General features: G+C 36.5%; 1 protein-coding gene across 1 annotated transcript in view; it reads left to right on the top strand.

Moving 5' to 3' along the window:
• Positions 1 to 24,236, top strand: part of CSMD1 (CUB and Sushi multiple domains 1) — a 1,237,849-nt gene that overhangs the window by 823,284 nt on the left and 390,329 nt on the right. The window contains exon 10 of the mRNA XM_075086937.1: positions 4,329 to 4,450. Within this exon, the coding sequence (XP_074943038.1) occupies positions 4,329 to 4,450 (122 nt within the window). The remainder of the gene's footprint in view (positions 1 to 4,328; positions 4,451 to 24,236) is intronic.

Genomic DNA, 24,236 nt, shown 5'->3' with positions numbered 1-24,236 from the left:
TTTTCTTCTTTGTGGATGTTGCAGTTTAGCTGGCAACTCAGCCCCACACAGCCACTCGCTCACTCCCCCACCAGTGGGACAGTGAAGAGAATCAGAAGGGTAACGCTCATGGGTTGAGATAAGAACAGTTTAATAATTAAAATGAAACACCACCACCACCACCACAATGGAAAGGAAAACAATGAGAGGCGGGGCGGGGCGGGGGGAAGGGGAATGAACTACTAAAACAACCCACACATGACACAGCAACCCAACACCACCAGCCCCCAAGCTGCAACTGCCCCCCTGCACACCAACTGCCCCCATTAATATACTGGCTATGGTGTCACATGGTATGGAATGAACATCCCATTGGCCAGTCGGGGTCAGGTGCCCTGGCCGTGGCCCCGCCCCTCCTGGCCTTCCGCCGACACAGCGGAGCGCGGCAAGCTGGAAAGGTCCCCGACCTCCACAGGCACCATAGTGAAGAGAATTAACCCCTTCTCAGCCAAAACCAGCACAGTGGATAGCTAGAGAAGGTACAAACTGTATTCAAAAGCTTATTGCTACAAAGCTGCACCTCTGGATTAGTTCCTATTGTAGCAGATCTAGTGCAGCATGAATTGAAAACAAATTAATAAATAATAATTTTTTGCTAGTTGTGGTGCTGGCAGTATGGTGCTTCTACCAGTTGCTAGAATGAGAATGTCCTCTATTTCACATCCTATGAATCAGCTTTTGTTATTCTAGCAATTAAAAGAATATATTTCGCTTGATACAGCAGCAATGTGCCAAGCTTTCTGTATTCCTAGTAGACAGAATACAGTGGCATACTTAAATGTGATTAATTCTTTTTTTCCATATTAAGCACAGACACTTATTAATAATCATCAGTGGTGCTTGGCAGAATTACCTATGTGGATGAGGGTTTGTTTTGGCTTCTACTGAGATTGTTATGGAAGATTTCCATGTGATGTGTCTGAGACTTAAGTGAAACTCATCAAAGTACATTAAGGCCATTTCTATCATAAACATAGATGCACATTTTCACAGAAAACTGAGTCCTAGCTGAGACAATCTAGACATTGAATTATAGTTAGTTTTCAAAGTCTAGTCTCTAACAAAGGACCAAGTGCTGGTAGCAGATTGTGACGGAGGGACAGAAAATCTGAAAGTAATTTTCCTCTAGTTTCCTTATTTCCTATTTGTACCAGCCACACACACTTATGTTAATGCAGAAGATCAGGCTTCCTTCCAGAAAGTTTGTGAGGTAAAGAAATGTTCGTATTTCATTCTTCAGAATGGAGGCAGCCACAGAGAAAGGCAAAACCTAAAATTTTCCAATGTACCAGAAATATCTTGGGTACTTTAATACAATATTCAGAAAAAGAATGCCCAAGGTTTTAAGGAATGCAGTCATTCCTGAAGGTGTCCAACGTGGCTGAGTCAACCACTTCCCTGGGGAGATTATTCCAATGGTTGACTGTCCTCACTGTGAAGAATTTTCCTCTAACGTCCAGTCAGAATCTCCCCAAGAGCAACTTGTGTCCATTTCCCCTTCTCTTCTCCATGGGACTCCATGTAAAAAGGGAGTCTCCATCTTCTTTGTAGCTACCCTTTAAGTACTGGTACATGGTGATGAGATCCCCTCCAAGCCTCCTTTTCTCAAGGCTGAACAAACCCAGTTCTCCCAGCCTATCCTCATATGGCAGCTTCCCAGTCCTTTGATCATCTTGGTGGCCCTTCTCTGGACCCCTTCCAGCCTGTCCACATCCTTTTTGTATAGAGGGGACCAGAACTGTGCACAGAACTCCAGGTGTGGCCTGACAAGCGCTGAGTAGAGTGGGGTAATGACTTCTTTCTCTCTGCTGCTGATACCCTTTTTGATGTAACCCAGCATCCTGTTGGCCTTCTTGGCCGCAGCCTCACACTGTTTGCTCATGTTGAGCTTTCTGTCCACCAGCACCCCCAGGTCCCTTTCCACAGAGCTGCTCCCCAGAAGGGTAGATCCCAGTCTGTACTGCACTCCCGCATTATGTTTTCCCAGGTGCATGACCTTACACTTCTCCTTGTTGAACTTTGTAAGGTTCTTGTTGGCCCACTCTTCCAGCCTATTCAGATCTCCCTGCAGAGCAGCTCTCCCTTCTGGAGTGTCTACTTCCCCATTCAACTTGGTGCCACCAGCAAACTTCATCAGGCTACACTTGATGCCGGTATCCAGATCACTGATAAAGATAATGAATAACATTGGGCCCAATATTGATCCCTGGGGGACCCCGCTTGTGACAGGTTGCCGCTTGGAAAAAGAGCTATTTATCACCACCCTTTGGGTGCAGCCTGTCAGCCAGTTCCCCACCCACTGCACACACCACTTGTCTAGGCCATAACGCATTAATTTCTCCAGGAGGAGGCTGTGGAGGACCGTATCAAAGGCCTTGGAGAAGTCCAGGTAGACATATCCACTGCCTGCCCCATGTCAACCAGGCAAGTCACTTTGTCATAGAAGGCCACCAGGTCTGTCAAGCACAATCTGCCTTTAGTGAAGCCATGTTGGCTTTTCCCAGTCACGTGCTTCATTTGACTTGTGATGGCCCCCAGGAGGATTTGCTCCATAACTTTCCCACGGATTGAAGTAAGGATAATGGGCCTACAGTTACCCCGATCCTCCGTCGAGCTTTTCTTGTAGATAGGGGTAACATCTGTCTTCCTCCAGTCCTCTGGGACATCCCCCGTTCTCCACGACTTCTTGAAGGTTATGGAGAGTGGCCTTGCATCGATGTCAGCCAGCTCTCTCAACACCCTTGGGTGGATGGTGTCAGGGCCCATTGATTTGTAGGGTTCAAGCTCCTGTAATAATTCATGTGCTAACTCTTCCTTCCCTGATGGTGGGTCGGTGTTTGGATCAATTGGGAATTTCATTCCCAAAGCCTGGGACCCAACAGTGCTGGTAAAGACAGATGTGAAGACAGTGTTGAGGACCTCTGCCTATTCTGCATCATTGGTAATTGACTCTCCTTTTCCATTTAACAGTGAGCCTATGTCTTCCTTCTTTTTCTGCTTATGCTTGACATGTCTGAAGAACCCTTTCTTGTTATTTTTCACGTCTACAGCCAGTTTCAATTCGGGTTGGGCTTTTGCTTTTCTAACTGCATCTCTGCACGCTCTGGCAATGCCATTGTAGCTCTTGACAGATAATCCTCCACTTCTCCGTCTCTGGTATGCTTCCCTTTTAAATTTGAGTAGACCCAGGACGTCATGGTTGAGCCATGGGGGCCTCTTGCTCCACTTACTTCCCTTTCCTTTGTAGTGGATAAACAGGCTTTGTGCTTCCAATAGAGAGTTCTTGAAGAACTCCCAGCACTCACTAGCTCCTTTGTCTTCCATGGAAACTTCCCATCAAATCCCTCCCAACTGAGCCCTGAGTGAACTGAAGTTTGCCCTTCTAAAATCCAGAACCCTTGCCTTCGAGCTGACCTTCAGGATGCTCAGCAGGATCCCGAACTCTGCAATATCGTGGTCACTGCAGCCAAGGCTACCACTAACCGAGATATTACAAAGCAGGCTTTCTCTGTTTGTGAATAGCAAGTCCAGCAGCGCCTCCTTCCTGGTTGGCACATCTAACATTTGTGTCAGGAAACAGTCCTCTATACATTCCAGGAACTTGGTGGATGACATGCGAGCTGCCGTATTGTTCTTCCAGCAGATGTCTGGAGAGTTGAAGTCCCCCATCAGGATCAGGTTCTGTTGGCCAGAAGCTTGCTTTAGTGCCCCAAATATCGCTTCGTCAGCTTTGTCATCATGGTTAGGAGCTCGATAGCAGATGCCCACTGTGAGGTCCTGCTTGGAGATGACTCCTTTAACTTTAACCCAGAGGCATTCGATAGCACAGTTGCAGTCACCATAGTTGGCTTCGATACATTCAAGGTTTTCCTTAATGTAGGGTGCAACTCCTCCACCTCTTCTACCCTGTCTATCCTTATGAAAAAGCCTGTAACTATCCATTGTGACGTCCATTCATATATAGCAGGTTCCCTCCATCCACATGGAGAGGGTAAATCTTTCTAAACAGAATATTGGTATTATAATTCTGAGAAATTAATTTACATAAAGTAAGAATAAAGTAATGTGGATTTTGGGCTGATTAATTGAAAAGTAAGTATTTCCTTCCTCTGTAGGACATTTTTCAGGATTTTTTTGACTGTTTCAAACATATTCAAAGGCAGATTGTATATATCAGCATAATAATACTTTCATGACAAGTTGTTATTAATGTTATGCCAATTTTATAATGATTATTTTAAACAGAGCAACTGATCAAAAGCAATCTGATTTATTGTTTATCATTTTAGCTAGAACATGTGGTTCTAACCTACGTGGACCAAGTGGGATCATTACATCACCAAATTATCCAGTTCAATATGAAGACAATGCACACTGTGTGTGGGTTATTACAACCACTGATCCAGAAAAGGTATGCTTTTCCTCTTTGTCTCAAATGAAACTGGAATTTTGGATCTGTCTTAAAATTATTTCATACATATTTGCACAAATGCATGAACACATGCAACTGTGTATGTTCATTACAACACAAAAATGGCCAGAGCGGAGATGTAAAGAAAATATAGTGGGCTGTAGAATAAAAAATAAAAATTAGTTATATCTGTGAAAATGTCCGCTCAGATTAATAGGCCTCAATTAAAGTTTCCAAATTAGACATAATTTTTCTAATGAAATACATAAAATCATATTCAAAATCCCACATTGTTAAATGAGTTGACAGTGGATTTTTCATTTCCATGTTGATACTAGCTCATTGTTGAATATTAGCATAAAACCCAGACATATATTTAAGCACTATGTCTGATTTTTTTAGGTGTTTTACTACCTACCTCGTTTCTCTTTTCAATCCACTATTTTCCAATAATGATTCTAAACACATAACTATGAATAATTATACATAGAATAGTCATCATAATTAAGTATCCTTATTACACTTCAGTGTCCTGAGATACATTTTTACTTGTGCTTCTGTAAAATCAATTGAATTCCTCAATAAAGGACAGAGACACACTGCCTGTAAGAAAAAAAATGAAGTAAAAAACCCCATCTTTCACTTTTATTTTTCTGTGGTGAAATGCTGAACAAATAAGTTAAATAAGTTGATGAATGTATAGTCCATATGTACTTTCATAATTACAGAACATGTATTTCCTATGTAAGTTTTTGGAAGACTCTATTGTTGACTTCTTTAACATAGTTAAGAAAAAAATATGTTTAACTCTTTTTCACCATAAATCAATACAAATATTTAGCTGCAGAAAAGATAGTTTTACTACTTGCTTTCATAGCATATTGTTGAGATGTAAACACTGTTTCTTTGCAAACTCAACTGAGTTCACTTTTTCTTAAAGCAGATATAGTGTCTTAATAAAGGTATGTATTCAGGAAAAACATGCAAAAGTACAGAATTATCACGTTGTGGAACATTTTACTGTAGTGGGACTTCTCTCTGAAGAGAAAGGGCTTTTTTAGTTCCAAACTGAACTGTTAGATTTTTTTTAATATAGGAATTAGAAATGACTATTTGTCACTGATTGACCTTTGACTTTAAAGTTATTAAATTTTATAAGAATTATTAAATCACTTTGCATTTTTAAATATGGATGAGCATTTAAACTATGAAAACTGTCTGACAAATGCATCTGCTCAAATTTATATTCAGTAATATGTAGTCTCTTTGATTCTGCAAAATGCAGTATAGTTGTTTAAGAGAAAATTTAAGTGTGCATCAAAACAAAATAAGTGAAATTACTACTAATAGAACAGAGTATTGGCATCTTAATGGTTTCTTTATTCTAAACTGTTCCATTAATTTTTCATATTTCTTTTTCTTTCCTTCTCTTTTCAATAATTTTAATTAAGCATTGCTTTTAATATTTCTAATAAAATGAAGCTAGAAATCTCCTTGCTAATTGCAAGAAAGTTTAACCATAATAATATGAAAATTGGTACTGACTGTGCAGTGCTATTTCTTAAACTGTAGAGTGTATGTTTTCTATGGAGGCTTAGAATTGTGAAAAACACTAAACCTCAGTCTACTACAATAACTCACAAGTTCTATTCATTCTATACAATATATCTTTCTCAATGTATTTACAATTTTAGTAGGTAGAGTTTAATGAGATTGTTGTGGATTAACTTATAACTCTGTTCATTGGACTTGGAAAGGCATTCTTAAGTGGGCAGGTTGATAGTTCATCAGTCACAAGAATACACTGAAGGAATTGCACACCCAAACAGATAAATTCTTTTGTTATGTTCAAAATGAAGAGGTATGAGTACAAGGTTTGAAGCTTTCCCCTAGAAGAAAATCCACACTATTACATCCATCTGTGTGGAAGGTAAAGATATGTGCTAACAACGAAATTGATAATCACAGTGTAAGAAAAAGAGGTGGAGCTTTAATTCTTTCAGTTCTGGACAGGATGGGCAATAGTAAATGAATTGTCATTTTATTGATCTTGGATTTGTCTAGCGGTACAACAAAGGAAGTTTAGTTATTTTGGTCAGATGGGTATCTGCTTTAGGCCCATGATGATTGTGAATGTGAAGTCTTAAAATCAAACATGTTTAGGGCTTACAGTACCCTCAAGTTGCTTTCACATAAAGTCTACATCATCTTTATTGGTATGTATTAATACAAATCTGATATTGGGATTTCCATCTCCAAATTACTGAATCTAGAGTTAACACACATCCTTTCAGATAATAAAAAATGTGAAAGATTATTCTTTTACTTTACAGACTATCAGACTGAAATGGAACCTTTTTTCCTACTTCTTTCTTAAAAAAAAAACAAAACAAAACAAAAAAAACAAAAACAAAAACAAAAAAAACCCAAAACAAAACAAAAAACCCACCCCAAAACTTGTTAACATTTTGAAACCTGTGAACTTTATAAAATCAATTACAAAAATAATTTCCAAGTTTCCAAAATAATAAATTGATTTTAAGATGTGCTGAAAAGTGTGCAAATTTTCATCCCTAACTTCTGTTGGAGCTATGAATGACAGAACTCTTGAAAATTTAATGGTATATTGAAGGTCTGATTTTAAGAATAGACTGAGGAGCCCTTCAGATTTGAAAATATTTATCAGAATGCTTAGGGTCTGTGTTTGAACTTCTTTTCTGAGATGGTAGGCAGCTCATGACATGTTGTGACAGTGTATCTTAAATTAGTTTTGACTTACTCTAGCAATATTTCCTTTTAACGTAACATTCAGTGCAATGGAAAGGTAGTCTAGTTAAAGAGGTGCCCTTGCACAAAACAAAACAAAATAAAAACAAAATAATGTGCTGGAATATTTTACAATAATAAATTTTAAAAAACCTGATGTATAACATTTTCCAAATTTTGCATTCTGGTGCTGGTGGGGGGAGATTTTTAATGCCGATCCAAAATGAAAACAAATTTCAACTTCCAATGGGGACAGTAGCATAGTTCCTGTTTTTAAGCAACCATATCAAGATAGTTGTTAGCTAAATGTTTTTCTAACGTTCATTTGCCTTTTTCTGAGCAACACAAAAATCTAAGTTAGTTAATCTTGCTCCTTCTCCTGTTCAAAGGTATTTCTGTTAATGCTCTGCTTATTTTGAAGAGTTGATTTTCTTCCCTTAACATTTATTTGTTTCCTCTGGGTCCCACTATTGTAGCTTCTGATAAGCATCCTACTGAGTCATTTATTAGACTTTTAGTACTTGCAAATACAACTTCATGGTGCTCTTCTGACACTCTGTCAAGTACCTGCTGTAATTCTTGGTAACTCTACATTGTCTTAGTTGTTCTGTTATGCAGTTTCTCAACTTTTTAGAGTCAGTTACTTTGGACTGTTCTTCTGAGGTCTTACTTATCTGTTGTCTTTATCTATTTCTTGCTGTTAGTATAACCTTTTCAGAACGTTCTAAGCATGCCTCTGTCTCTTGCTGTTTCAATTCATTCTCCAGGCTTTGGTTTTTTTCATAGGACTTACTGCCTTGGATTTCCTGCTGCTTTCACTATTTTATTGTAACATTGCTAGATACGAGGGCTCCAGTTTTGAATTCCAGTGTCTATAAGAGGGCCAGATTTTCTGTTTTTTCAGCAATGATACCTAGTTTTGCACAATATTTTCCTGGCTGATTGCAAATTGTTGTATAGTAGATATGCCATGGGCTGCAATAGTTATAAGTTTAATGACCTGGTAAATAAAGAGTGTGTCCCAATTACAGATTTTGGGGTTTTGTTGGTTTTTTTTTCCTGAAGAATGTGCTTTCTCCACAGTACAAAGCAGAGATATTAAGTATCTGTTTGTGCCTAACAATTTTATTCTTCTTTACAAAAATAGTTATTCACTTCAGTTGCCATAATTGAAGACATTGGAAATAATTAGAAGTGGGGAGGGAAACCTCACATACAATTTTATAGGGCTGAGCTGTAATGTTTTTGTATAAACTTGGACTAGACCTTAATATGTTGTCATAAAATGGTATTTCTGATTTTTTGCCTTTTAAAGCACATAGCTGGGGGACTTCAGGAGAACATTCTTACTCAGGAGAACTTTCCCCAGTTCACAGCTAAGGAATCCACATACTGTTAAGGTTGATTTTGAGATAACTTCTTTTAAGATAATCAATTCTTGCAATATGCTCTAAAAAGCAGTCTTACTAAGTAACATATGATAATGTGCAAATTTTTTTGAATTATGATGCCATGCTGATTCATGGATTGGGTTAAAGTTTGTGGTAGCTCAGATCTGATCCATTAGTGACATCCCTGTCTTCCTCAGATTCTTACTTCCATGTAAGTAGCCTATACATATATAATAATTTGCAACGGATTCAAATTCTTTGTTTCAACAGACAAGTTTGCTCCAGTTAGATGGCATTATTGTATTAGTGTTTTTCAGAAAGTGTGTCCATAAAGAGCTTGTTTCTTCAAAACTTCATTACAGACAGGGCTCCTTGCCCTCTGAGTGGCTGATCAGACCATCCTGCCACAAGTAATATGTTTGTCAGCATGTCTGACATCTACAGCACAGCACTTGCAGTCTAACACTTGTTGTGATTGAGCCCCAGTCAGCAACTGAACACCACACAGCTGCTTGCTCACTCCCCCCACCCCAGTGGGATGGGGGAGAGAATCGGAAAAGCAAAAAAGCAAAAGAAAGAAAACTCATTAATTGAGACATAGAACAGTTTAATAATTAAAATAACAGAAAATAATAATATTAATAAAAATGAAAAGGAAAATAATGAGAGAGAGAGACGGAAGCGGAGGAGGGAGGAAAAAACCAACCAAACAAGTGATGCAACCTGCTCACCACCTGCTGACTGATGCTGCCAGTCCCTGAGCTGCGTTTGCTGCCCCCACTCCACCTCCCTGGCCAGCTCCCCCCAGTTAATGTACTGGGCATGATGTTATATGACATGTAATATCCCTTTGGCCAGTTTGGATCAGCTGTCTTGGCTGTGCCCCCTCCCCTCCCGTCTTCTTTGCACCTGGCAGAGCATGGGAAGCTGGAAATGTCCTTGACTAGTACAAGCACTACTTAGCAACAACTAAAACATTAGTGTGTTATCAGCATTATTTTCGTACTAAATCCAAAACACAGCACTACACCAGCTACAGTGAAGAAAATTAACTCTATCCCAGCTAAAACGATGACATACTGACTGGGGAAGAATGCTCTTGCTGATTACCATATACCTCATCCCCACAGAGATTACCAGAGCGCTGCCACAGTATTGATTTTTATCTGTAACTTTATTGATCTTTATTTGTATAACATCCTTTCTAACTGTATAACAGAATTTTTTTGTTGTTGTAGAGGTCTTGATTAACAAAAATATGTAGATCTAAGAACTACTTTCACTAAACATTTGTGTATTCTTGGCTCATGCTAGTTATTTACTCAATTCTTACTATTCCATAAGTTTCAGGATAGATTTAATAGGGTGGAGAAAAAGGTTATTGTGAATTTAGAATTGACTCATTTGTACATCCTGTGCCATCTAGATCATACAGATGCACTAAGAACTCCCTGAAAGGATGATTTCCCGTGGTATGTTTAAAATGAAATCACAATTCTGTATGCTCTTTTATTCTTCACACAGTGTTAAAACCAAATTTTGTGCCATATGTAAATGGACATATTTAAATTTAAATTTAAACTTCTTTATTTTTCATTTGCTGGAACACTGTCTTTAATTTTAGGGGGATATGGCATCATTGGCAAAGGGTTCACACAGTTTAGAATGAAAATTATTAAGGTCCCGGTTATGAAACAAATACTGGTTAAGTTTCCTCTTGCTTTGAAATAGGCTCATGTATAGTTTTTTTTTAAAATGTTCATAAGCAAGCAGTATAATTTAGAACACAAAGTAAAACTAAAGCAATTATATAATCTCATAATATCATGTGCAAAGTGTACTTACAAAGCTACTGGACAAAATAATGTTATATATAACTCACTACAGTATATGTTCATCCTTATTTTGACTTTAAATACATAAATTGTAACAGAATTCTATATACATACAACTCAAAACAGAAAAAAACCCCATATATTATGCGAAAAGAAGCACAGTTTATTTTTTAAAAATTGTATCTTTGTGTTGCTTTCTGCTTGTGTATACTTACTAGAAAATTATGATTCTTTGTTAATAATGCTGATATTTCTACCGTTCAAAACATCATATGAATGAGTGAGATGTAGTAGCATAGCTTCTATATAATATTTTCTATATAATATTTTCTTAATAAGTTTACTGAAGCTTTATTGGATAATATTGTAACACAAGTAGGGCTGGAGCAGAAGACTCAGTTCTGACACTGCAGACACTTAGGATGAAATTTTATTTGCACATATTGGTGCTATATGTCTAAACTCCAATTATACTTGATGGAGATCTCTCAAATATAGAGCCAAATAGTGCTTAAAGTGGTGCGGTAGAGGCTGATCAACTAAATCACTGGACTTTGTTTGTTCTCACTGGATCAAAACCAAAAGGGATTCTGAATTTCAGCATGCAGTGTTTAGTATATACATAGCTTTATGGAATGAAGTATGCTAAAAAGATGAAGGATGTGCTTCACAGATTGAATGGGAAGTGTCCCATAATGGCCATATATTGAATGAAAAACCATAATTTTGGAGCAGGGGTATACGAGACTTGACTAGAAGAAAGTGTCAAAAAAGTCTTCTCTCCTATATTAATACATTTATTTCCAAGTGTGAGCCTTTTAGTGAAACTGATACACCCAAATCAAAACTCCTTTCGATACTGATTCTAGATGTCTCATTTATGCATTCATTACAAACAGTTTTGACTCTCACTGTCTTTAAAGGCTGTTGAAGCTAGTGATGGAAAAGGGACACTTGGGATCAGTACTCATCTCATGATGAAATTACCCAAGCACAGATTTACTGGAGCACAGAAAAGTACTGTGTTTCCTGGTTTGGGGGGAAAGCTAACTGAAGGAGCATGCTTAACGCTTCTGGCACTATTTCTGGTGGTATTTGTTTTGTTTATTTTTCTCAGATGATTTACAAGATTAAATTCAGAAACATACCCAAATCTTCAGTTTTTCCCTCCTAAGACAGTTGCCACAAATACAGGCTAACAGTTATATTCCTTGTTGTTTCCCTCTCTCCTTCCTCCATCATGCTTTTTCTGAATGACGGAGACTAACTACTGAGCCTTATCTGTGTTCAGTATCTCATATTTGCTTTCAGGATACCAGCTAGGTTTACTGTACCAAGATTTAGCTGTGGGGTATGAATTTTATGAGCCTCAGATGGATTTAAGTACACCATACTGAGATGGAAATGGTAATTTGGGGGGGAGGCGGGGTGAAAGTGGGACTTTTAGAACGACACTATAGAAGCATACACATGCAGGAATGGAAAAACTGAAGGAAATTTAAAAGTAAATTTGCTGTGATATTTTCTTTGATTTTATAATAAATCTATATTTTAGAAAGACAGTTGAATTATAATAACTCATAATGCAATGTTCAAGACAAACAAACGATTCATCCTCCAAACAAAGTGAATGCATTAGAATGTGGCAAGGTTTTAATTAGCAACACTAAGACATGTATATGTGGCTTAATGGAAACTATTAAAAAAAAATCCTCAAAACCTTCAAAGTTATCGAGACAAATACAAAAAAAGTTAAATACAAAAGTATTCTAATGTTTCTGTTTCTTCATGTTCTAATACCAGGTCAAGGACAAAGAAAAAAGAGTTTTCCCTTTCAAAAGAGGGCAATATGTAATATTTTCACTGTAATATGTTTGTAGTGTATCTGCATGGGTTAGAATTATACAACTCCATTATTGTCACTATTTTGTTGAATACTTCCTGCAGTTAAAGTGATTCAGATTTGCCTTTCTTATAGATACACTTTTCCAGCCTGGATGGCTGTTAAATTCTTATTATTTTATCCTTGCAAAACAAAAACAGGCTATTCCTCTTTGAACTTCTTTATTTTATAGCTAAAACAACTCCCTACTCAAAAAATACAAAAAAAAAACCCCAGAACTGTATAACACCTAAGAATGCCTTTTTATTTTACAATTGCCAGAGGTAGTCTTTAAAGGTTAAAAAACAAACAAAGCCCAACACTACAGCAACTACACTTTCATCATTGGTATTTATCATTATCCAGCCACTGCCATGTACATACTTCTATTGTTGCTGAAAGTTGGGTTGTTGCCTCTGGATTTTTTCTTAGAGTAACTTATCTGCTGCAGTGCACTTAGAATTCCTCCATCATTTCCATCCTTCACTATGTTTTTTTTTCCTTTCATCTGCCTCAGTTTCTTCTTTTTTGCTGTATTGATCTCCATCAATATATTTCTTTCTTCTTTTAGCTTTAACCTTTTCTATTTCATTTTATATATTTTCATAAAGGAAAGGATTCAGATACAAAATTCAAATATAGAATCCTAATAGTTTTCGTGGTTTAAATGGAGCTCAAAAACCAGTAAAAGAGTACTCAACTGAAATTTTAACTATTTTTTTAACCACAAGAAAACATTGTTTCTCAAAGTAACTGCAATACTGTTCACCATAAAAATGTACCAGTTGGTGCAGTTACATATTATTCCACAAAAATTATATACATTTAATTTCTTTAGAGTGAAAGGACTTCAGACACCTTTATCGAATGGAGAATCAGTCAGACTTCTCAAGCCATAGGTGAATGTCTGTTACATATACCTAAATATAAGACTTTCTTAAGCACTTTGTATCCACAAATTATAGAAGACAAATCAATATATTTTTTATTACTCCTGCACATACATACACATGCACTTTCACATAGAGACATGTAAAATAAACAACAGACTGTTTTACCTGCACAATCCCAAAGCATATAAATATAGCAACATAAACTCATTACTATTCTCTCATTTAATTCAGGATATTTCCTGACAGGAAAAATTCATAACACAGCATGCATTAGACAAGAACATTTTGCCAATATGTGGGGGGGAAAAATAAATTCCTACAGTTATATCTCCACATACTTTTCTTGTTTGTTCTACAAGTTAGTTCCCAATTCCCTTGCTAAGAACTATCAGGCATATTCAGTATTACATTGGCAAATGTATAAATCTAAGATATCAAGGTTTATGTGTAGATGTTTTTCCCTTGAGGTTGACTGTGTTTGCAACTATTCATAGTATATCATACCTGACAATGTCCTTGGATATTGTCTGCGTTTATACACCCTTTTTTATTTTTTTTCCCTGTTTATTTTTTCTTAATTTATCAGGTATTCTACATAAATTATCTTTGTGCAGACCCTGTGCAGCCTGATGGGGTTGATAATGAGGATGACATAAACTCACATTTACTGCACAAGGAGACAAGTGCTGCAGAATAATTTATGAGCCTACAGTTCTGGGTTACATCATAGAGCATGTTCATTTGCTTTGCCTTGAAACACAAGTGGACAAAGTTTATTTCTGCATGATGCTCACTGTTTATTTTCTCTTTTAAATCTTACCTTGGGTACCTTTTCTAGTGGGAAAATGCTGGCTGATAACTTATATGCAAACCACAGGAAATTCTAAGAAATTCACTGACTGCATTGCGAACTGTATATATATTGGAAAAATTCATTAGATTATTTTAAAAAGTGTATTACTATTTTCTGAAAATAATTACAAATCTTTTCAGTTTTCTTTTGCAATACTGTAGATTGGGTGTTTGGCATTATGGTAAATAGAAGCCTCCAGATACTTACATAATAAATTAGTGTCAGCACTTCATTTGACATTAATTTAATTAAATCACTTTGGTATATTACTAAACAGGAGCTTCATATTGTAAATAAAGAGCCATTGGTGAGAACAGTGAATGGAGGACCGAATCATCACACGTATGTTAAGGTGTGCAAATCTCAGATTTCAGGAAGAGGCTGTTAAAGGGGAAGGAAAATTCTGCTTATTGGAATTTTTACTTAGTATGGGAAATATGATAGGGCTTGCAGAAAGGTATTTTAGAATACAAAGGTTTTCAAAGTGTCATGTGACACAGGCTAATTTGATAGTTAAGAAGCACCACCACAAACAGTCAAAACCAAGATCATGGTCCTTCCTATCCTCAGCTCAAATTGGCCTATGCTAGCGTGTGAACATTGACAGTCTGACTGGACCCACAGTACTGTAAACAGACTCTTTACACAACCTTTTAAGTATAGCTTTCAATTTAGCAGGCAATCTCTAAGACCCCTTGAGGACTATCAAGAACCTCAGGGTCTACATCAGTCAGTCACATGTCTATGTGTGAGTCATTTTTGAAAAAAATTCCTCATAATTAAACCTTGCAACAGTACAAAGAACAAAAGTTTAACTACCCTTTTAAAACATGGCACTATTTTCTTCTAAAAATACCACCCATAACCTTCAAAAGTGAGAACAGGTTTTAAGCATCAGATCTACACATGCTTAATGCTCATCTGTTGTACTAGAAAATAAGATCAAGTGCTTGCATATCACATCTTTTGTTATTTCTCTGTCTTTATGCAGAAGTTGACTTTGCAGAAATGGCCAGTGTTTTCAGTAGGAAGTAACTTGATTAAAGAATTTTTTTCTCATTCATCACATTTTCCAGTATTCTTATGAGATAGAACATGCAATGAAATGCTGAGTTTAGTTGCCTGTCTCGTCTCTGTATCCAATAGAAGAATTGCTTAGACAGAGCTTGTCAGGTTGGCCAGCCCTTTTTTCATGCAGCAGTCATCTCAACATTTTTCTCTTCATTTATTTAGTAGCTAACTGTTATCACTGTTCCAGGCTCACTGGACAGGATATAAGTGAAGAGGTTGCAATGCAATGCAGATGTCCTTTTGTAAACAGACAAGAGAAGAGTGCTGGCTGGAGGGCAGAGAGCCTCACAGTTCTCTGCACTGTCACATTGCCTTTGTGAAGGATTTGAGCAGCATAAACCAGAGTTCCTGAAACAGCGTTTAATCACAAAGTCACAGGAAAAACAGTTTCACAAAGCCAGAGGAGAGTACATTCGTGTCATAAATGTGAATAAAGCAGATCAAATTATCATCTAAAGAAATTCTGACTTGGATCAAATAAAACAATTCCAAGATTGAATCTTAACTTGTTCTGGATCATACACTGGATCACCTCTAGTTTAGTAGTTGGAGTCTGTTTTCTTTCACCATCCATTTAACTGACTACTGATTTAGAGAAGAAATAAGGTCTAATTTTTTAACATTTTTTTGAAATTTTTTTGTCAATTGTAATTTTACCATGTAATGAAAAACTCATGTCTTTTCCAGCTTATTTTAAGAACACTCTCTGAGTGTTCCTGTTCACAAACTTTTATCAATGTTGAAATCACAAAATGATATACAGATTTGGTATTTGGAGGCTAACAATATGGGTCATCCTTTTCTTGATTACCAGCTGTATATTGCTTAAGGGGTTAATGTATCTACATGAAGTTGTCTACACCTTTCTTCACATTACAGAGCTATAGTAACTCCTGTATCAGGTTAAAAGAAGCAGATGTGTTAAGAGCTGTGTAGTAATTCAGCTGATGCACATGCCCCTAGAGGGAAGGACAGGGCAAGCTCCCACCTTAGGAAGGGGGGATCATGAAGAAGCTTTCCTTCCTGGACACAGAAAGGCATTTCATGTGTCTGGAAAGCAGCCTGGCAGAAAACATCTAGGGGTATTGGTTGATAGCTGGCTGAACATGAGCCAGCAGTGTGCCCAGGTGGCAAGAAGGCCAACAGCATCCTGTCTTGTATCAGGAATAGTGTGGCCAGAAGGAGTAGGCAGGTGATCGTGCCCCTGTACTCGGCACTGGTGAGGCTGCACCTGAGTATTGTGTTCAGTTTTGGGCCCCTCAGTACAAGAGGGACACTGAGTGGCTGGAGTGTGTTCAAAGACGGGCAAGGGCAATGAAGCTGGTGAAGGGTCTGGAGCACAAGTCCTATGAAGAGCAGCTGAGGGAACTGGGGTTGTTTAGTCTGGAGAAGAGGAGGCTGAGGGAAGACCTTATCACTCTCTACAACTACCTGAAAGGAGGTAGGACAAGAGAAAATGTCTTCAAGTTGTGCCTGGGGAGGTTTAGATTGGATTTCAGGAAAATTTTCTTCACCAAAAGGGTTGTCAAGCATTGGAAAAGGCTGCCAAGGGAAGTGATTGTGTCACAATCTCTGGAGATACTTAAAAGCTCTGTAAATGTGGTGCTCTAGGGACATTGTTTAGTGGTGGACTTGGCAGTGCTAGGTGGACAGTCAGACTTGATGATCTTAAAGGTCTTTTCCAACCTAAGCAATTCTATGTATCTGTGATGCATTTCTTCCAGTTGTCTTGCTGAGAAAAGGGAAAATGGAGCATAAAACATTGCAGGTATTTTACGATTTAAACAGTAAAATCATGAGGGGGTCATCATGCCTTTTGAGTTATTCATGCCTTTCAAAAAAGAAATCATATGTTAGGATGATCATCCCTTTCCTTTCCAGATGGCAAGTAAGTAGGATGAGATATCCCAGCATGGTTTTCCTCCTCTTCTCCATAGGTGCTAACTTTTGTCATTATGACAAAAGGAAATATTTTTAACCTAGTGAAGAGTTTAGTAATTTAAATAAGTTATCACTGGAACATAATTTAGTTACTCATCTTTCTGAAATATGCATAAGCAAAGATATTACCTGTGCATCATGGTAAAGCACTCAGAGTTGAAGTGAGCAGTAAACATAGGCTTCACCACAGGAATGAGATGTATGTGGCTCTAGTTAGTATGAAAGATTAAAATGGAGGCTAGCTCATTACAGTGGAAACTCTTCCCAAGGAGGAAGACATTTTAGCAGGAGTTCATTCATCACCAATAAGTTCTTATTTCATATTTGCTATCAAAATGGGCAGAAGAAAATGACGGATCATGTAGGATATGTGAAGCCTGAAGCCATAGAATTAAGAATTTACATTTTATCTGAAATTCATCAAGACTCTTATTCTTCTCTTATGGTTGTTCTGTTTTGCGAGGCACAGGACCTCTGTTGTCATGGAGTTCAGAGACTGTGAATGGAGAGTTTCTTTCATGCAGATTTTAGCCTCTCTGCAGAAGTCATTCTTCTAAGCAACATACCCCATATTTAACTATTAGCATAAGTACCTGACAGCAAAGTAAAAGTCAAGAAGATAAAAAGTCTAACTTATTTCTTCAGTCAAAATTCAGAAGTTTCTAGAAGGCAAATCTAGGGATTTTAAGTGAAGCTGAAAACACATTAATACCTTCCTTGAATTCACATGGAGATCTTGCAGAAACTTGGGTCTGCAGAGCATGAGCAGAATCTCAGAGGGTGGAAAAATGAAAGAGAGAGAGACAGATCTAAGTATTGCCTCCAGTTGTCCTAAGAAAATAAATCAGACTATGTTTACATTAGCATTAGTAGTGCAGTGCACCATGGGCAGCTTTATAGTGCAAAACAGTTGGTGCTAAGGGCCTGAGGTCCATCCTACAGGTGTATTTCAGGGTTTTTACTGTGGATTAATTGTAATTTGCTTCTTCCGGCTGAGTGCCTGTTACTGGCTGGAGAACACCTTCCAGCTTAGTGTAATCCAAGAAGAACTCAATTTATCGCCACTGAGATTGGTCTGTGCTGTAAACCAAAGTACGGTAAGAGGAGATGACTAGAGATTGTTTCAGAAGTGCACCCTTGATCAAAGCCCTGATGTGATTGTATTTTTAATCTTCTGGTACAACTATCACAACACATAGAGAAGGCAGACACTTTGTACATGCAAGATTGAATTGGATTCCTGGGTAAACAACTGAATGCTCAGAAATGTCCTTTTAAGATTTTGCATTATCTTCCTGAAATTCAGATAGAAATCCTGCCGAGAAAAGTAGTTTGAGAAGCCCGCTTACTCAGGACATTGCTTATAATGAACATATTCTTCCTACTTACTGGTGGTTGGTTGGTTGGTTTGGTTTTTCCCAAGGCAAAGGCAGCACTCATGCAGAGTATGCACACAGGCCGGGTATGTGTGTCATGTTTTAATTCATCAGGCTTTCATACAGTTAATGTAATTCTTAGTGCTGCTCTGTGCTATCAGACTGTCAAGATAACAACCTCCTGAATGATAATTCTTTTTAATTGTGGCTTAGATACTTTGAAACATTTTGATGTCTACATTGTTTTTCTCTGTAATAAGGTGTTTTTTTCCCTTCCCTTATTTTAAACCAACTTATATTTGTCTTATGGTATCTCTCAGAAGAAGTTATCTCATGCATGCAATTACATATGTGCAATTCTATGTGTATAACTCTAAATGCTTACAAAGTATTTTTTATTCTATATTAGCCAGTTATTAACTCTATAGAACCAGTAGTCTTGCTGTTCTTACCTTATCTATAAGGAAAACTTGTATTGTCCATTTTTTCATCAAACAATATATTGGAATTTTGTTCTAGATCATTTATCTTCTGTAATGGCCATTTAAATTAAAAAATAATCTAGTGAATAAACTAATAACTGCTTCCACTTGAAGTGAGCAGTGGGATTCTAATTTTTCCAAGGTAAATGTTCAGCCACTCCACAAAACATTCTACTACTGCACTCTGCAGAAAGCCATCGCTGATTCCACTTGTTCATTCTGCACAGTGTAGCTCCATCAAAAGCAAATGAAGATATGAGACTGATGGTATATTTTTGCACTTGAGATCCAATATATCGATTAAAAATGCATTCAGCTGCTTGACACTTTTAAAAATGGACTATCAAGCTGTGATTCATTTCAAGACTAAACACGTATAGCTAGATGTCTGAAGGCAGTCTCAAGGGTCAGTTGCCCACCTGAGAAATCTCTAGCTCCTTTTGAGATTAAGTTCTTCTGCTTTCCCTCCAGGTGTGGATCCAGAAAGGCATAGTTTCCAATAGATTCTGTTCTATCTGCCAGACCACGAATATGTCTCTGATAACTCAAACCATTTCAGTTAGCACTAGTAATTTAATTGTGGGCACCTTACTGAGCCTTCAGTGCCTAAGCTTCAGTTATAACCAGGGGAACGTACACAGTAATTCAGCTTAGCCTGAAGCAGACACCTAGCTGCCAGTCATATGAATAACTTCTAGCTATATTTACTGCAGTGAGAGATTAGATACCTAAAGTGCCTTTAGACACAAACAGGTAAGCATCTACACTTAGGTGTTTTAGAACTCATTTCAGCTACTTCACCCTAGGCTTCTAATACCATTTGAAATAGCTGAAGTAAGCCTTTCTGGCCTCCAGCTGCTGCTTCAGAAAATTGTGGACCACTCACAAATCCTGTATCTTCAGATGGTATGTGGATTTTATGGATTTTACCTTACACTTCCAAGTGACTTTAGTCAACTGTTTAGTTTTACACTGTATTCCATCCTTACTACTGACTTCTGCAACGAGGTTCTGTTTTTCTATAAATATGAGGTAGAATCCTACTGCAAATCTTCTGGGTGTGTCTGGTTTCTGTGCAATCCTTTGAGTTTGAGTAATATTCAGACAATTGAGAAACACTTGCTTGGTCATCTTTGCTTGCTTACTTGTTTTCTTTTGTCACTTTATAAGTATTTACTGAAGAATTCTCTTATAAAGTTCTCTTATAAAGTTCTCTTATAAAGTTCTATGACCACTTAAGCTTTGAAACATTTTGTATTGCGCTTATGTTGATAAGACACTATGTTTTCAGCATAATTGCTTTCAATCCATATTCTTTTAATTAGGCCAATCAAAATACAATTCCTGAATTGGATTTACAATAATGTGGTAAAATAATAAGGGCAGTGGTATCTTTATTACAGCAGTAGGTTTATGGTAATTTCAAATAACCACCTGAAATATGATAAACTTTATAATCCAGTTGTACATGATGTGGGTCAGGGATTGGACTAGAAGACTTCCAGAGGTTGCTTATAAGCTAAATAATTCTCTGATTAGCAAAGTGATTTCAACATTGGGAGTATTTTATATGTCTATATAGGTATTTCACAAATTTCTCAGGTACTATAAACTAATTTCCATTCCTACACATATAAGAATTTTCAAGCTTAACTTTGTGCCATTTTAAATATAACAGCATGATTACAGGCAATTTTAAAGGACTTACAACTTTTCATTTAAGCCCTGTACAGTGGTGATAATGATTCCTAAATGTATTTGATTATACAAACAGAGTTTTACAAAAGAAGAGCCAAAAAATATTTTATACAAGTTTTTAAAAGTGCGTTACAATAAAAATATGGCATTATGCAGGAATTTTAATACTTACCTGTAAATATCTCACTGAGATGGGTTTACCACTAGGACTTGGACTTTAATGTGGCTGGTCTTCTCCTTGTTCAAACAGTTAAAAACTTATTATTTAAATATCAAAAATATCCTTAGGATCCTAAATTAATACTTGTTTTTCTAGAAAGCTATTATAGTAGTATTTAAATGACTTTATCTACCAAAAAGCAAAGAATAATGTCAGGTTCTTTTCAAAATTGTATGTCAGCTTCAATAGACATGAGTAATATTTAGAGATATTATTCAAATATTTAATTATTGTCCTCAACTTTTATTTTCAATTCACTGTTAGACAGTTTCATCATATGGGGATCAAAGACTTATATAGTATTTTTTGACCCTTATAGTGTTGTCCCAACATATTTTTTTATCATGAATAGCTACATGTCCATTTGAAACATAATTAATTAATTCAGTGCACCTTCAAGAAATACCCTTTCTTCTTATTCTTCTTGAATGAAACTTTCAATGAAATTTGCTGTAGTAAATATGCAGTAATAGCTTTCTACAATTAGGGGTAGTGATACCGTATTATTAATATTATTATTATTTGTTGTTGTTGTTGTGTTCTTTATAGAACTCTGTGGATATTAGCAGCTAAAAACTATCAAAATTATACAGATCAATTTTATCCCCCCTCCCCCCCCCACCTCTGCAGCATTAGAATTCAGAAAAACTGTAGTTAGTTTCACAAATTAATCTTCTAAATTCTAAAGGCCTGAGGAAATCTTAAGTACCTGCTTTCTGGTTTAAGAGGAATCTTAGTGCCTCCACCTGAGGCAGAAAACTGATAAGTCTGTATATACCTTGTAATTCAATGAATTTACCTTCTATTGACAGTTGTACAGTGGTATGGTCTGAATCAGACACAATGAAACAGGGAGACAGAAAGAAGATAATGGGTATTATTGGCATTCACAGCCTTGATTTCTCTAACAAAAGTACCATATTTTTGGTGCTGTGGGAAAATGCTAGTATCACAGCCCAAAGTTCCCCGATGAGACATAATGGGCAGAATTAATCACCATGGCCATTTCCTTAGACTTTCTACATATTCATATTTGCCCTTGGTTCACATATTTAGATTACATTTGCAATCACAGAATGAAATATCTTTTTAATAAAAAGGGAAAAGTGCTATTCTGTAAAGAAACATTGAGACAAAGAGAAAATTCTGCAACAAATGTTTTGATAGTAGCACTTCTGAATCATGTTTTATAACAATGGACAATTTGTAGAAATAGAAACACAATTGATATATGCTTGCACTATGATCTTCTAGATGATGCAGAATATACTGGAAAAGTAAGAAATGTTTTATGCTATCATTATACACTTTTTTCTCTGTGATATATGTTGCTGTGATGTATATTCCTTAGAAGAAATGTTTAATTTAAATAAGAAAACCGTGAACATTATTATCAGAACGACAAGATTAGTCTTTTGTGCAGCTGCCAGATGGTCACGAGATTCAAATATATTTTTCATACAAACTAATGTGCAAAATCCCTAAAGAATTACTATGCTAGTAAAGCTTTTACCAAAATCATTAGAATAAATCTAACTCTCTAAACCTAGCTATAACCTTTTTATAGAGGCTCAGTATATCCATTGATGTAATTCAAACGTTTTTTTATTTAGCTAATAAAATTGTCTAGCAAATAGACACTGATAGTGATAAAGAGAGAATAAAATAGTTTGGAAATGACATTAGAGATCCACATTTAGAATTAATAACATTAGGGTAGTCTCAAATGCGTTTATTTTTTAGCATTGTTATCTAGATTTGTGATTCATAGAGAACCTTATGCTTTTCTTTTAAAAAGTGATTAATGGGCAGGAATATAAGTAGAATAAATCTCCTTTATTATGTCACATCTGCACTTTGAAACATTTCTTGAAAAATTATTACATGTGAAAATACCGTTTCCTGTGAAACAAAAGCAAATGTTGAGCTTTGAGTTGGCATCAAGTGTATTTATTTTTCATTTCACTCAATCTTACTGACAGCTTATGCTTCTTAACATCAGGCAAAAGAGAGCTGCACAATAAGATCATCTTGGGCATGTTATTGGCGGGTATTAAGCTCTTCCTTTAGACACAAACTAAATCTTGGTTAAAGCAAATGGGAGCGGGAACCAAACAGAAATAGTAGTAGTAGAACCAAAACAAAAATAACTTGACATTAACAATCTCCTCTATTTCTGCTCTTTATTTTTCTACTAGTGTCTTTTCAATAAGGATCAGTGAGCAAACAGTTGTTTGCTCTTACCAATGAGATATACATGTTTATAATTTCTTTCCTCTTTATTTGTTCCAATTTAAAAAAAAAAAAAAAAAAAAAAAAAAACCACAAAGGCTACTTATTTACCAAAGCCCATGTGTGCTTGGTAGAAATCAGGTGCCTGTTCTATTCCATTATTTCAGAGTTAAATTTGACATACTTGTAGTTTGGTTTTAAGACTGACCAGGTTTGGACATAATTTCTGTTGTCTGACTCAATTTTGTGTGTGTGTGGGGGGTTTTTTTTGTTTTCATTTTTATTGGATATCCTTTAATAAAGGATAGAGGTTGCTGGATGCACAAATTCTTACTTTTTCCAGAGTTTTCATATTAATGTCTTAGCTTTTCCCTTTTCCTATTAATCATATAGGACATAGCCATTAAAGGAGCTTGTAGATGTTTTGCAGAATATAACTGCTGAAATCTTAAAAAAAAAAAATCTGAAACTGCTTCATGCTCAGTGTCCTGGTTGCCTGTGGCAATGAAACAAAACCTACAAATCTCATTATCTGCCAGATTTTTGCTTTACACAATACTTATACATTTCCTGAAGTATATCACTTCTCAGCACACATCTACTAGCCAAGTTGTTCAAGTTTGAGGAGGACCAAAATCCTTCCAAAAGAAATTTTACAGATGTATCATTTTAGTCCAACAACATTGCATTGGTAACATCACAGCCATGCTACCTCGTCATACTCAGTGTTACTCTTCACATGTCAAAGGCCTTACTGAAGTCCAGGTAGACAATCTCCACTGCTATTCCCTTATCTGCCAGACCAGTCACTTCATCACAGAATTTCAGCAAGTTGATCAAACACGATTTCCTCTTGGTGAGTCCATGCTGACTACATTTGATTACTTTCTTGTTCTTCATGTACCTGGAAATGGTTTCCAGGTTTAGTTGCTCCAACATGATCTGAATGGACAAAGACCTGCCCAACCTGTTCTGAATTACATGTTGACTTCTTTGAACCATAAACCTGACTATTGATTTACCAAGGTCCCTTCCAACCTATATTACTCTGTGGTTCTAAGAAGAAATGTGAATATTATGTCAGCATTATTTTTTTGTTTTTATTTTTTTTCTATCACAAAACCTGTAATGAAACCAGGACAAATA

Source organism: Phalacrocorax aristotelis, chromosome 3 (genome assembly GCF_949628215.1).
Source record: "Phalacrocorax aristotelis chromosome 3, bGulAri2.1, whole genome shotgun sequence".
NCBI lineage: Eukaryota > Metazoa > Chordata > Aves > Suliformes > Phalacrocoracidae > Phalacrocorax > Phalacrocorax aristotelis.
The sequence above is the reverse complement of the archived record's forward strand: the minus strand, read 5'-3'. Positions and strand labels throughout refer to the sequence as shown.